The sequence below is a fragment of the Euphorbia lathyris genome, chromosome 7 (assembly GCF_963576675.1).
Source record: "Euphorbia lathyris chromosome 7, ddEupLath1.1, whole genome shotgun sequence".
In the NCBI taxonomy this organism is placed as follows: Eukaryota; Viridiplantae; Streptophyta; class Magnoliopsida; order Malpighiales; family Euphorbiaceae; genus Euphorbia; species Euphorbia lathyris.
In genome coordinates, this window is record NC_088916.1 from 82,332,096 (window position 1) to 82,347,115 (window position 15,020).

A 15,020-nucleotide genomic window follows, 5' to 3' on the forward strand; every position below is an offset into this window, starting at 1 on the left:
ATAGAATTACATGTTCACAACTTACTAATTTAGTCATCAAGGACTTAATGAGACAAAAAATAAATGATCAGAGGCTTAATGTATTCAAATAAAAGATAAGGACTTAATAAACAAAAAAATGAAAGATCAAGGGCCTAATGATGCTTTTTGCCTTTACAAAATTGTACAAAAATAAAATATTATGTTTATACGATTTGTACCAGTTGCATATCAATTCGTTCAGAAAACAAGAAAACTGCATTTTTTGCAATTTCAAAATAAATTTGAAGATAACATGCTATTAAGCTCCGCAAAATATTTGTTACATCTTCATTGTTCAATACATAAAAATCCAGATAAGTTGAAACTCACAATATGTCACGTATTTGATCTATTACTGATTAATGATAACGTGTCAAACAAATAGAATGGAGATAACCAGGGGCAGAACCAGGGCGGCCAGAGAATATTATTTCAATGTTTAAAAGTAGATAAGATGGTTAAGGATGCTTACTTCTATTTGAGAGCTCCTATGTTCAACTCCCTTCAACCTTAAAAAAGTAAACATGTTTAATTTTCTATTAGTTCAATGCTAGTTTCTAAAAAAAAATAACATTTTTACAGTTTTAATGCGCGCTAAAAAAAATTTGCTCAGCCCTAACGGACTGGACTTTGAAAATTTACCATCAACCGCACAGTTAATTTCAATTTTTTTTTTTTTTTGGACGTTTTGAAACTTTTTTACTGATATGTTTGAGCCCCGGGTCATCCGGGATCCTGGTTCCGCCACTGGAGATAACAGTATACGACTGAGAAGTGATTACAGGAGAATTCAAATAAACAGAGAACATAAGATTCTATATCCTTTTATGTTACAAATGTGTTAGAAATTGTCAAGTCAATTATACATATACATATGTTATAATACATGATTCTGGCAACAAATTTTCAGACATTTTTGTGTGGGGATATATGAAGATGTCCTAAAAATCAGTGTTGATTGATGTTAAGTTATGGTTTATCTGTCCAGATTTGGAATGCCATTCCTGCAAAAACTATCATGTTAGGACTCTCAATTTCTAACAATACAATACTTTTACCACGACAATAGTCGTTTAACATGATTCTCATTTTTGTTGCATTTATAGTAAAACTTCGATAAATGCATATCCTTGGGACCGGGAAAAATTATTAATTAAGCGAGATTATTTATTTATCGATAAATGAATAAATTATTCATTTATCGATAAATCAATATTTATTATTTTATAGATAATTTTTCATTGTAAAATGCATACATTGTATCGTCAATAATGAACAACGATGATGATGACGAAAAAATTATCCAGTCAATAATGAACAATGATGATGATGACGAAAGTCAATAATGAACAATGATGATGGAAATGATCCAGAACCAGATGATAGTTGCGTTGTCGCAAATGTATCGTCAAAAGAGGTCTTTCAAGCAAATGTCACCTTAAACAACTACTTGCAACATGAGCAAAGTTGTGTTTGCACTACAAAAAGTTAAGGATGGTGTTCATTTTGGTTTAGGTAGAAAGAAAAAACAATCAACTATAGATGCATTTTTTCAGAAGAAATGACTTCTAGTTGATTAATTGAAAGGTTTTGGTCTATATATATTGTATGTAATTCAATAATTATTAATTTATATTTTCATTGGGCCCTTAATGATTTAAATATTTTTATTACTTAATGCATTTAGCGAGGTTATTACTTTAGTCCATTGGCCCAAGTCGGGACTGAAAGAATTTATTATATAAACGAGATTATTACTTTATCGAACATTCATTTATCGAGGTTTAACTGTACATCATATATAATCATGTGGTACGGTCTGTTTGATATGATTCTCATTTTTGTTGCATTTACATCATATATAATCACGTGGAATATAAAGATAATGTAACACGGGTATAAGACACCTGTTTTTGACACCACTACATATATTAATGTAAAAAGCCCATAAATAATTTCAGACCGTAAATACAGGGTAGGGGCTAAATTGGAAGAATAATTTTATCCTACAAAATGGCCTAACTTTGTCCGGTGGAATCTATATTTTCTTTTTCTTTTAGCCTTTTAGCCTGAGATAATATTGAATGATGCAGGGGTTAATTACAACCATGGTCCTTCAACTAACAAAAATAAAATGGAATAGACCCTATTTGTTTGCCGGAAAATATTGTACAGGAAAATATTTTTCTGATTTTTCGGTGTTGGTTTGCTTAGAAAAATAGGTCAACGGAATTTTTTTTAAATTAGTCAACAAAAATAATATATAAAGAAAGTGAGAAAACTATTTTACCCTTTTGAAAAGAGTAATAAGCTTTTGGAATTCTCCGTTCAATCTTATTCTTTTGCAAACAGTAGCCATCGAGCACTTATTCTTATTTTTCGGTGTTGCAGCCGAATAATGGAAAATGTTTTATTTTCCAACACAATTTTCCATTATCTAATATTTCCGACAAACAAAGAGGGTTTAACAAGTCTTTAATTCATAACGAGAGAAACCTAAAATCAAAGAAACCCATTTACCGAAGATGCCACGTGAGCTCAAGTCACTACTTTTGACATGAAGATTAGGAATGCAAAAAAAAAAAATTGTTGTTTTGATTTATTTTTATTTCTCACGTGGTTAAAAATGGTTGACATGATATCCACGTGGCATCTCCAGCCATTGAATTTCTTAGTTTCTAAGAAAACGGACAACAATTTTAACAAAACGGCGAGGGGTTTTCGTTACAAGGTACATTTCTAGTGGTTAGAGGACAATGGTGCATTGGTGTAATCAACCCAATAATGTGAGCTTCACACATTCAGAAACTTAAACTTCATTAGTCAAATTGGCACTGACTCGTCTGCTTATTTTGGAATATAATATCGCCTTGGCACTGAAAAAAGTTTCTAACATGCTGGCGGAGGGAGGGAGGTGTGCACGGGGTGCGTTGCACTCCTCCTGACCATCGGAATCCACCCCGGGAGGAGCGGTTCCAGGTGGTCTCCGCCTGAGAGTTCGAGGGTGCTGCAATTGCACCCTGAGATTCGGAATCCTAGCACTGCTACTGCTAGCATGAAATGATATCAAATTGTAAGATGTTCAAACATCAGCTCGGGAATGCAGCCACGTACCTCAACTGTGCAACGAGTAACCTCAACCGTGTCTATTTACGTTTGATCCGAGCTGGAAAATACTCAATTATCAACAGCAATCATAGTCTTTGCCTCATATATTTCAATGCAGACCGTAACATTGCTCTTGCTTTCCTATCAGGAGTGCACCCAACCAAAATCATTTCTTCATACACTGAAGGTACCTGAAAGCATGAAGTGTACCTTCATATCATACGAGGACATAGACACTGAAGGCATCTGAAAGTAGGGTTGTAAATGAGCCGAGCTCCTCATGAGCAGCTCCGTGTTCGGCTTGATACATGCTCTATCGTGTTCAGCTCGATTTATAAAATCTAGCTACACCTTTCTCGGCCAATTTTTTTTTCAGTCCCATTTTACACATTTCTAAGCCAATTTTTTCTCAATACATAGATTTGGGGGGAGGGCGAGCCTTGGCACAACGGTAAACGTTGCTTTCATAGGTCACGGGTTCGAGTCTTAGGAGCGGCCTTTTGCCCAAAAAAAAATGGCAAGGGAAGGCTTGCCCCCAGTACACCCTTGTGGTGGGATCCCTCCCCGGACCCTCGCTTAGCGGGGACGCGTAGTGCACCGGGCCGCCCTTTTTACATAGATTTGGGGGGCATCTTGCACCCTTAACCCTCAATCTGCTGGATATAAGGGGTAGGAACCACCACTGGTAGGGGTGGTTCAGGAGGACGGGGGCCGAGGTCTCCCCTGGCACCCCCTGTCTCCGTCATGGCTAAAGGAGTTGCTAGTGAGGGACTCAAAACGTGAAAATTACAGATCACAAGCTTAATTTAGCAAAATAAATGATCAAAGGTTTAATCCTTAAAACTGTGAAAGTTATAAGTTTTGTACCTTATCAAACTTATCGACACGTATCAGAGCTTTCATAAGTGTAGTATAAGTTACCACATCTGGCTTCAAATCCTGCAATTGGAGGGAACAATAGGTAAGTTACAAGATAGAAAATGAAATTATAGTATAAAGACAAGGGTAGCTTAATTACATTTTCCTTCATGTATTGCAAAACTGCAAATGCTTCAGCATCTCTCCTGTCCTCGCCAAATGCATTGATTAATGAATTGAGAGCTAAAAGACTGGGCCTTAAGCCATCTGCTCTCATCGCCCTAAATGCATTTACTGCTTCCTCAGATAAACCCTGGCAGAAAACGAAACAGGAGAACTTCAATTACAATCAAGCACAGTTTTTCACATCTTCCCTAGCAATACGGTAAATTGTGTTGATCGTCACTGAACTTTGAGCTGTGTTTTATAAATATCATTCCCATAAAATCACTGAACTTCACATTTGATTTCAGTAAAATCATTCCGGCTATAGTATACAAAAACTCACCGTAATGTTGTAGTAGCACACAAGATAGTTGGCTACATGCCAAATCGGAAAAGATGTGAGTTTTTACAAAATCCTGTGGCTTAGGATGTGCCATGTGGCTTCCGTCAACTATAAAAGTCAGACATGTCCAACGTGGCCCTTAGTTGGCATACAGTCAAGTGTCTTATGTGTCACGTTAATATTCTAATGAGTTTTTATACACAAATTGGTTGGAATGATTATTGAAATCAAATGTGAAATTCAGTGACTTTCTTGAAAGAAAATGAAGTTCAGTTACCTCTTACGAAACAGCCCCCAAAATTCAGTGACCATGGGTATATTTTACTCCTAGCAGTACAGGAGAAAATACTATAGTAGTAGTTTTGGTTTGACAAAAGCAAAGTAACTAAAGCCATTTCTGGACAGCAATATGGAAGAATCACTTGATGAAAAAGATCAAGGGCTTAACACATGAAGCCTCTGTAATTAGCTAAATAATAGCTTCTAAGCTTTTGAGATATCTCATTAACTTCCTAAACTTAATGAAAGTGACCTATTAGCCTTTAAACTTACTTAAATGATCTATTGACCCCCTGAACTTGCTTAACATATTGGTTTCCTGGACTTACTTAAAATGATAAGCTATTTTCCCCAAATTTCCACTTTGCTATGCCAAGTAGAACTTGAAGGTTAATCATATCACTTTAAATAAGTTCACGGGCTGATGAGACATCTCCAAAATTCACAGAGCCAATCGGCATTATTTGGCCAAGTATAGCAGCCCCTGACATATTAAGCCAAAATCAAATCACTGCAAGGCAATGACATACCCTTTGTGCACAGGCATTTATCAAGGCATTGTACATAGTAAAAGATGATTTCAAACCAGCAGACTTCATATCCTCTAAACACTCAATCGCATCACTAAATCTCCCCGACTTCCCATAAAAAAATCAAGGGCTTAACCTCTGTAATTAGCTAAATTATCCGATTGAACTCCTAAATTTCGAGATATCTCATTAACTCCCTAAACTTAATGAAAGTGACTATTAGCCTTTAAACTTACTTAAATTGATATATTGACCCTTTGAACTTGCTTAAAGTGAAATATTGGTTCCTAAACCTGCTTAAAGAGATACACTCTTAAGTTTCCCCAAATCTCCACTTTGCTATGCCAAGTAGAACTTAACGCTTAATCATATCACTTTAAACAAGTTCACGAGCTAATGTGACATCTCCAAAATTTACGGAGCCAAGTATAGCGGCCGCTGACATATTAAGCCAATATCAAGTCACTGTAAGTTTAAGGCAATGACATACCCTTTGTGCATAGGCATTTATCAAGGCATTGTACATAATGGTTTCAATCCAGCAGACTTCGTATCTTCCAAACACTCAATTGCATCACCACTAAACCTCCTAATTAGCTAAATAATACCTCCTAAAGTTTCGAGATATCTCATTAACTCCCTAAACTTAATGAAATAACCTATTAGCCCTTGAACTTACTTAAAGTGATCTATTAACCCCATGAACTTGATTAACATATTGGTTCCATGAACTTGTTTAAAGTGAAACGCTCTTAAGTTTCCCCAAATCTCCACTTTGCTATGCCAAGTAGAACTTAAAGGTAAATCATATCACTTTAAACAAGTTCACTGGCTAACGAGACATCTCCAAAATTTACGGAGCCAAATATAGCAGCCCCTGACATATTAAGCCAAAATCAAGTCACCGTTAATTTAAAAGCAATGACATACCCTTTGTGCATAGGCATTTATCAAGGCATTGTACATAGTAGAAGATGGTCTCAATCCAGCAGACTTCATATCTTCCAAACACTCAATTGCATCACTAAACCTCCCTGACTTCCCATAAATATCAACAAGTGTAGTATATGTCACAACATTAGGCAACAAACCTAAACTCCTCATATTCACTAACAATCTCTGCACATCATCCCACTTCTGCTGCTCTCCAAATGAATTGATCATAATGTTAAATGTTGCTGTACATGGTGAGAACCCTTTCTCCATCATTTCCTTGAACAAGTCTTCCCCCTTATCGTGCCGCCCTGCCTTACAATGAATATCTATAAGTGTATTCCATGTAACTGTGTCAGGTTTTATCCCCTCAGATAGCATTCTATCGAAAGTAGACATGGCATGATCAAGGCAATTGAACTTGCCAAAAGTATCAATCATCACATTGTAAAAATGCCTATCAGGGCTTACTCCACTGTTCTTCATTTCCTTTAGAACTTGAAAGGACTTCTGCCACTCGCCTTTATCGCGATAACTAGCTAAAATTCGACTGAAAACGTATGAATTGGGCATAACATTACTTACCTCCATTTCCTTCAACACAATTCTTGCACTTTCCCATCTTCCTGCATTAGCATAAGCATCAATTAGCAGACTGTAAGTATGCTCATCAGGTGAAACCCCACTTTTCTCCATCTCTGAAACAATGAACTCTGCATCTTTGAGCAAACCAGCTTTCACATACCCTTTAAGAAGAGCATTGTAAGCTCTAGTCCTAGGTTTTAATCCATTGTCTTTCATTTCTTCAAAAATAGCCTCTGCTTCCACAGTTCGACCCGAATCTCCCAAGGCAGACATAACAGCTACAAGAGTCGCCGTTTTAGGGCTCAGTCCATTGCCTTGAACCATGCCTAGTAACTCCATAGCCCGGGTTGGATCACCAGCCTTTGCAAAGCCAACAATCATATCGTTATAGAGATGAATGTCAAGCTCAAGCTTATCACACTCGATCTCATTGTAAAGCTTTTGCATAATTGATGAATCAATTTTGTTGGAACGAGTTAGAGACTGAATTATCAAGCTGTAATTGACGAAATCCGATGGGTAACCATCTTGCCTCATTCTGGATATCAAATTAAGCGCCTTCTCAAGATCATTGTTACGAGCACAAGCATTGATTAGGGCATTGTAAGTTAAAGGCGACAATGCTTGTTTCTGCGAAAGCAAAAACGCCTCGTATAACTTCTCCGACCGGCCAAGCGCATGAATGAGAATCGAATAGAGTAGCTCATAAGAGAAACAGAGATTATGTTTCTGTAACCACGAAACAACCGCATAAGCCAATCCAATAGACGATGAAGAAGAAGAACAGAGAGATTTGAGGAGAGAATGCCAGAGAGGACCAGGCACAGCACGGTACGACTCAGCGAGCTGGAACTCAGTGGAATCTAGTGTAATTGGCGACAATGAGTCGGAATCATCGGAAATTTCAGAAGAGGAAGATATCTTGTTTGTTAAGAAGTTAAGAAGAGGAGTGAAGTCATACCGGCGGCTTTGAAGAGTGAGAATGTCGTTTGGATCACTATTACGGAGGCGTTTTGCAGAAGAGATAGATGCGTCTCCGTAATTAGATGCAGCGGAGTTAGTTGCCACCGCATTTGTGGCGGAGAGCGGTGGTTGGAAGATGAGGTGGTGGTGGAAAATCGGAGAAGATACGTAAATTGATGGAAAGCGAGACGGAGAAGGAGGTAAAAATGAAATCATAGTATGCTTATGTACTGAAGAAAGAAATTGAGAAAGAGAGAAATGGTGTCTGATGTCTCGCCGGAGAAGATGAAGCTTGAGGATAGAGTATGGTGGATGAATGAACGGACGAAAGAGAAGGATGCAATCCGGATATGATTTTTCCCATTACAACTACCAAAAACGACGCAGTTATAAGGGAAACGACGTCGTTGGGACGAAGAAATTGTCGGGAACTCTTTTTCGCGGGTAAAATAAAAAGGGTAAATTACAATCATGGCCACTAAACTTTAACTTTTTAATATTATAGTCACTAACTTTTAGTTAATGTCCAAAATGATTGTTAATTACTTCAAAATGGAAATATACAAAAATTAAAGTTGTTTAGAATATCATTTATCACGAAAACATTTTTTTTTCCAAAATCACCATTTATGAAGCTTTCTCTTTCTAAATATTCTCTTTCTCTCTTTTAAGCAAATGTTTAAATGATCTAAAAAAATTGAAGAATTAAATTTGGTTAAAATATCATCAATTCTTATATATTTTTTATTTTAAAGTTATAAACAGTAATTTTGAGACGTTAATTGAAGTTTAGTGACTATAATATTAAAAAAATAAAGTTGAATTACATTTTAAAGTTTAGTAATTATACTGTAAATATAAATAAAGTTCAGTGACTATGGGTGTAATTTTATAAGGATGGTATAAAATGTAGTGAAGGAGATAGGAGAAAGGGAATAGAAATCTCATGAGGTTGGGTAATGAGACCTCGGAAACAAACGCTGAAAATAGACGCCTCTTATTATAAAATAGCTCACGTGGATTCGGTATTCGGTTTTCACCGGAATATATTACTTACAAATGACGTGATGCACATAAATATAATTTTTTTAAGTATATCTAATTATTCGGTATTCGTTGGTGTCCTGTTGTCGCTCTCTTCTTCTTAACAACAATTATTCTGTTTATTTTGTAAGGCGACAAGCAAATGAGGTGGCTCACTCTTTAGCGAAGTCCTCTCGTTCTTATTCTTGTTCCATGTTTTTTGATGTTGCTCCGTCTTTTTTGCAATCTGTACTTAACTTTGATTGTCCGGTAGAGGCTTATTAAATGCATTCTTTTCGAAATGATTTCCTTTCTAATTAAAATTTATTAGCATGTTAGGATTTTTTTTAAGTAACCACTCAAAATAATCTTAATTGATAAATTAGCGGAAACATTAACTCCTTAATCGTCATTTTATACTATCACGCTAAAAGAGTCTTCCCCAAAATTAGTAAAAAAACAAATCATTAAAATGTTAATGCGTTATAAAACACAATTGATTATATATCAACTAGTGTGAAACCCCGTGCAATGCACGGGATATACCTTAGGTTAAGGTAGTATAAAGATTTCATTTATGTTTTTAGAGATATCAAAAGAAAAAATTCAACAATTTTCGAAAATTATTATATATTAATTCAAAACAAATTATTATTTTGGAAACATAATTTATACAAAAAGTATTAGAGATAGAAAATCAATTTGTACTTATGCTAAACTAATATCAAAATGATTATCACCAATTAGTATTAAAAAGATTATAGATAAAGTCTAAAAAGTCTTAAAGATGAGACGCCACAAATATTTTGATATGCAAATTTGCTTTCCGCATGAGAAAACATTAAAGAAAAATGGGTTATGGTGCAAAAATACCCCTAACGTTTTGGGTCAAGAACAAATTTACCCCTAACGTCTAAAATGGTACAATTTTACTCCTAACGTTTTGGGTCAGGAGCAATTTTACCCCTAACGTTGATAAATTTGGTCAATTTGATAAATAATTCATCAAAATGTCTTCTCGGCCATGAATCTTGTCATCTACACTTCACACATGCGTCATTTTATCAGTAACAAATCGCAAACATATGTTGGGATGTGAAAAAAATAAAAAATATACTGTCTTTTTATACGAATTAGACAAACAAAAATTCAAAAAATTGACCGAATTTATAAATATTAATCTCCAATTCTATTATTAAATTATAAAAAACATTAAATCATTTTTTAGAACGAATTGTTATACAATTGGTGCAGAATAAAGAACAAAAATATATGTGTTTTATAATAATGTCTCAAATTGATCCAATTTACCAACGTTAGGGGTAAAATTGATCTTGGCTTCCAACGTTAGGGGTAAAATTGTACCATTTTAGACGTTAGGGGTAAAATTGCTCCTGACCCAAAACGTTAGGGGTATTTTCGCACCTTAACCCAAGAAAAATATATAAATACTAAATATTGTTGCAGAAAATATACTTTACACTCAGATGTTCACCCCTGTGCAAATTATAGCCAAATCATAATTAATAGAATTTTACAATGAATGCAATGAAATGAATAAAATCCTTTCATTTTATACTATTCTTATTGACATTATAAGCATATTTGCCTAGTGTACTACAACCTTAGAGTCTCAATACATAATTCCAGTGGCGGATCCAGGAATTCCGAATAGGGGGCTAATTTTAGCCCAAGATTAAAAAAAAAAATTCTTGCATATATAAAAGAGTAAAATCAAAGTATACAAAATTTTAATTGTATTGATAAATAAATACTAAAAAGTACTTGTTACATATACTATATTACCGGAAAATGTACCTATTTTTTTTGACAACGGATACGCTCTCGATATGTGGCAAATCTATTCTTCGAAACCCCGAATTTTGAAAATATTGTAAAATGGCTTCATCTTCAACACTGTTAAAAGAAATATTCTCAGCACAACAAGCAATTTGTGAGAAGTTTATCTCCCATCCGGTTGCGTAAATCCGTCTTAACAATATTAAGTGCTGAAATATATGGCACAAATCGAAATCACTAAATTAAATCCTCAAATCAAAATCACTAAATTAAAGAATCTAAATTAATTCTACAAATTAAAAACACTAAATCAATAATCCAAAATCAAAACCCCTAAATTAAAATTAAAGTAAAGTAACCTAAATTGTAAACCTAAAATCAAAACCCCTAAATTAATGAAGAACCTAAATTAATTCCATAAACTAAAAACCCTAAACTAAAATTCCTAAATCAAAACCCTTAAGTTAATGTAAAGTAATCTTAAGTAACAAGCTTACATCATTAAATTAATTCAACAAATTATAAATTAAAAGCCCTAAATTAAAAACCTTAAATTAAAATAAATCTAATTTTATGGAAGAAATTACATACCTATGATCAATGGCGGATGATGGAGAGGCTGGCCGGAGTAATTAGAAGAAGGAAGTGGAGGAAAATCAATAGAAATGGGTTAAATGTGATATTTGCTGTTGAAAATCGCAAAGTGACTTTATAGCCACTTTGCGATCAGGGATTGGGGATTTCCCAATCCCTGATTAATTTTTTTTTAAGTTGGCCTCTACCAAAACGACGTCGTTTTGGGTTGGGGCCAATTTAAAAAAATAAAAGAGATCGGGGACCTCCCGATTTCTTTTATTATTTTTAAGTTGGCCCCAACCCAAAACGGAGTCGTTTTGGGCGGGCCAACTTAAAAAAAAAAATTAAACAGCCCAGCCCGTTTGGGCTGGGCTGTATCTTCTCAAACATCTCCTTCTGGAGAAGGAGATGTTTGTTCTTCGCCCTAGGAGAGGGCGGCGGCCGGCTGGATTGGGGGTGCTAATTTTTAGCACCCCTAAATTACTCCATGGCAGCGCCGGCGCCGTGGGGGCTGGAGCCTCGCCGGGCTGCCTCCGCTTCTGCATAATTCAACATATCACGCCTCATCAAGCAGGTAACCCCACCATGTTTTTGTAAATGCACAATAAATTGGAGTTATGATGTGAATATAAATCAACTTCATAGATAATTCTGTGAAATTGAACCGTCATCCAAAAGCTGCAACACCAAAAGCATAAGTTAATAGGTAACATTTCAAAAATAACTATTATTATCTAGAATACACTCTTGCATCCAAAGGCTCCTAATTATCAACAAATCTAGCTTTAACAACTGGTTTCTAATTTGTCCACTTAATATAGTACAATAGCAATAATGAATATAATAACAACTTAAGCTAGCAATAACGAATATAATAACAACTTAAGCTAAACACACAGGAAGGAAAAAGCTCAACACCTGAAAAATAAAAAACATATAATTGAAATAAGAGCTATTATATAAGAAGTACGGAAATAAGAACTATTAAAAAAATGATACAATTACTAACCTTCTCAATAAGATCTCAAACATCTTGATTATCAACAAATCCTATGTAGCTCCGATCAATTCACTTTTTCATGCACATATTTACAAAGTAGCCAACCTCATACCATGTCCAAATTTTGTTGTAGCTTTTGAAAAACTATTCAAAACTGTTTAGGATGTAATCAAGTTAACATAAATCTAGCCATAAGAGAAACAAATGTAGATATTCGATTTTAAAATATTAAAATTTATTTAAACTTAATTCTATTAAAAATGAGTGAGATATTTCTAGTTATTCAGTTCTATTTTAGCAAACTGATCAAAGCTAGTTAAAAATAATGTCTTATACCTTAGTTGCTCTCAACATTATCAATAAGGTCTCTAACATCAAAGAGGGAAAAAACTTAAAATGTAAGTGAGTCATACATTCTTCAATAAAAATAAAAAGAGGAAAATTTGTAAAAGTGAGTCAGGCATAAAATATTAAGAATTATTTTAAACAATAGTATTTCTTTTATTTTATTAAAATATTTGAATTATTATTACAATTGCATCTTTATTCTACTTTTGAGAATTATTGTTGTGCTTTTTAAGAATTTTTGCAGCATTGAAGATGCCTCGTCGATTAAGAACATTAAGAATAGAATCAGATGAGGATCACGATGAGCCAGAAGTAGAAATTCAAATTCTCCATCTCAAGCTGAGCAAATCAATGATAATGACTATATAGAAGTTATCGGTACCTTTTAAGCTTCTGATTTTCTTATATGAATTTCCTTGTATATAAGTATATAGAAGGTTTCTATCTCAACAATCATATTTTGTTTTAGATAATGATGGAAAAAGATACAAGAAGCGAGGAAAGACTACAATGTCTTCAGTGTGGAATATGAACACTAATGAGAAATTTTTTATTGAGGTGGATAAGTTTGGAGTGCCTTGCACAAGGGAAAGAAGTACTTTAGGATCGTTTTTAGGTACAATTGCAACTAATGGACAACTTGCACCTTTAAGTATCCCTAAATGGAGTCATGGAGATTTTGAGTCATTCCATCGAAAAATGTTATGTATTGTTAAGGTAATTTAAATATTTTCTTGTTTAGTTGGCTACTATTTAAATTTTGTAATGAACATATATTTTCTTTTTAGCAAGATCGATTTGTGTTTCCACCCGAATTAAACAGTTGGATTCTAAAATCTATTAACAAGAAATGGCGAGATTACAAAAGTGACTTGAAAGCAAAATTCTATGGTGATGGAAATAGATCTAGAGAGGAAGTGGAGACAGATATTCCTGATAGAGTGCTACCTAGTCAATGGCCTTCATTAGTCAGGACATGGTTCAGTGAAGAAAATAAGGTTATTCTGCATCTATTATGTATTTATAGTTTTATTCTTGATTTTATCCACTTATACGAAAATCTTATTTTTGTAGAGATTGAGCAAAATTAATATTGCTAATGCGAAAAAAATAAAGAATTCACATACATGTGGTAGAAAAAGCTATGGAAGACGCCGGAAGGAAATGGTACATTAGTATTTCACTGACTTGTATATGTGAATTTACTGTACTTAAAGATTATAATGTTATAATGAAACTGTTATTTGTAGGCAAAAGAGTTAGGTCACACACTTGATAGACTTAGCTTTTATGATGCTACTCATAAGAAAAAAGATGGCACTTATGTGGATCAAAGTACCAAACATTTCATGGTAATCTCTATCAAAATGGTTGAGTAAGTAATTAGTAATTATGCATTTACAAAATTAATTGTTTATTATTAATTTGTAGGATACAGCTTTTACACTTCAAACTGAACGAAGCCTTAATTCAAGTGCCTCTACAAGTGAAATAAATGAGCAGGTATTTGAAGATGTTTTTGGAAAGGAACATAATGGTCGTGTTAGGGGTTTAGGATTGGGACCAACTCCAAGAAGTTACTTTGGATCTACCTCTTATGATGTCAGAGCAAGATAGAATTCATCAAGTCAATCACATGACGTGGAATCACTTAAAGTGAAGTTGAATGACATCACTTCTAAATTTAGTGATTTGTCCACTAGGCATGAGGAGGTATGTGACAAATATGACGATTTGGCTGCTAGACACGTGGTAGTATGTGGAAAATATGAAGATTTGGCTGCTAGGCATGAGATAGTCTCCAACAAATTGACTGTTGTGGATGCTTTTCTATCTCAAAAATTTCCTGGACAATGATTGCCTAATACTCAAGAAACTGACCATCAGATAATGATATGTGTTCCCCATATGGTTTTAAAACTGTATTCTATTATTATTATTATTATTTATCTTATCTTTCTTTTCAATAGGTGCGTGGTGCTAGAATTAGAGGGAATACGCCTTCATTCTATCAAGTGTCATCACATAACTCATCAAATTCAAGCCATGATCCCTACTTTAGTTGAAATAGGTATGTTCTTAATTATTTTAGTCATGATCCCAATAGGTATGTTCTTAATTATTTTAGTCAATTTGTGGCTTGCATTAAGGAGCTTGTGTGGATGTGTTGGGTGGATTAGTTCATATTGGTTTGGGAAATCCAGTGGAGAGTGTTTGTTGCCCTTTGATTAAAGGGTTGCTGGAGCTTGAAGCTGCTGTGTGTTTATGCACAACAATAAGGATTAAGCTTAAATATATTCATACCTCTTGCTCTTCAGGTCTTAGTCACTTATGGAAAAACTCCTCCTCCTGGCTTTATTTGTCCTCCTCTTACTTAGGGTTTTTGTTACATGTTTAGATTAAGTTTAGATGATAATCATGTTGTTTATTGATTCCTTTTTTTTTTGTTCAAGAATCGTCTGTTTCTCGGATATTTGTTGTTTTTGTT

The 15,020-nt window shown here is 34.4% G+C and overlaps 1 protein-coding gene across 2 annotated transcripts; it reads right to left on the reverse strand.

Moving 5' to 3' along the window:
• Positions 1-258: 258 nt before the first annotated feature.
• On the reverse strand, positions 259-8,117 carry LOC136200638 (pentatricopeptide repeat-containing protein At5g42310, chloroplastic). Of its 2 annotated transcripts, none has more exons than XM_065991053.1 (5): positions 6,235-8,117; positions 4,148-4,300; positions 3,997-4,068; positions 3,136-3,320; positions 259-530 (listed from the first exon to the last, which is right to left on the reverse strand). In XM_065991053.1, the coding sequence occupies exons 1-4, from the start codon at positions 7,999-8,001 to the stop codon at positions 3,216-3,218; spliced, it is 2,097 nt and encodes a 698-aa protein (XP_065847125.1). In that variant the 5' UTR covers positions 8,002-8,117; the 3' UTR covers positions 259-530; positions 3,136-3,215. The 2 variants fall into 2 exon arrangements, with proteins under 2 accessions (XP_065847125.1, XP_065847124.1); XM_065991052.1 differs by lacking the exon at positions 259-530 and adding an exon at positions 777-1,025.
• Positions 8,118-15,020: the final 6,903 nt, after the last annotated feature.

What these genes read in the sequence shown, in the direction of transcription:
- LOC136200638 (XM_065991053.1), bottom strand. Translation starts at nt 8,001, where the DNA reads ATGATTTCATTTTTACCTCCTTCTCCGTCTCGCTTTCCATCAATTTAC. An exon ending in TAAATGCCTATGCACAAAGG is followed by an intron (nt 4,301 to 6,234) that starts GTATGTCATTGC and finishes GTTTTCTGCCAG; the next exon opens with GGTTTATCTGAGGAAGCAGT. An exon ending in GTGTCGATAAGTTTGATAAG is followed by an intron (nt 3,321 to 3,996) that starts GTACAAAACTTA and finishes TCATGCTTTCAG; the next exon opens with GTACCTTCAGTGTATGAAGA.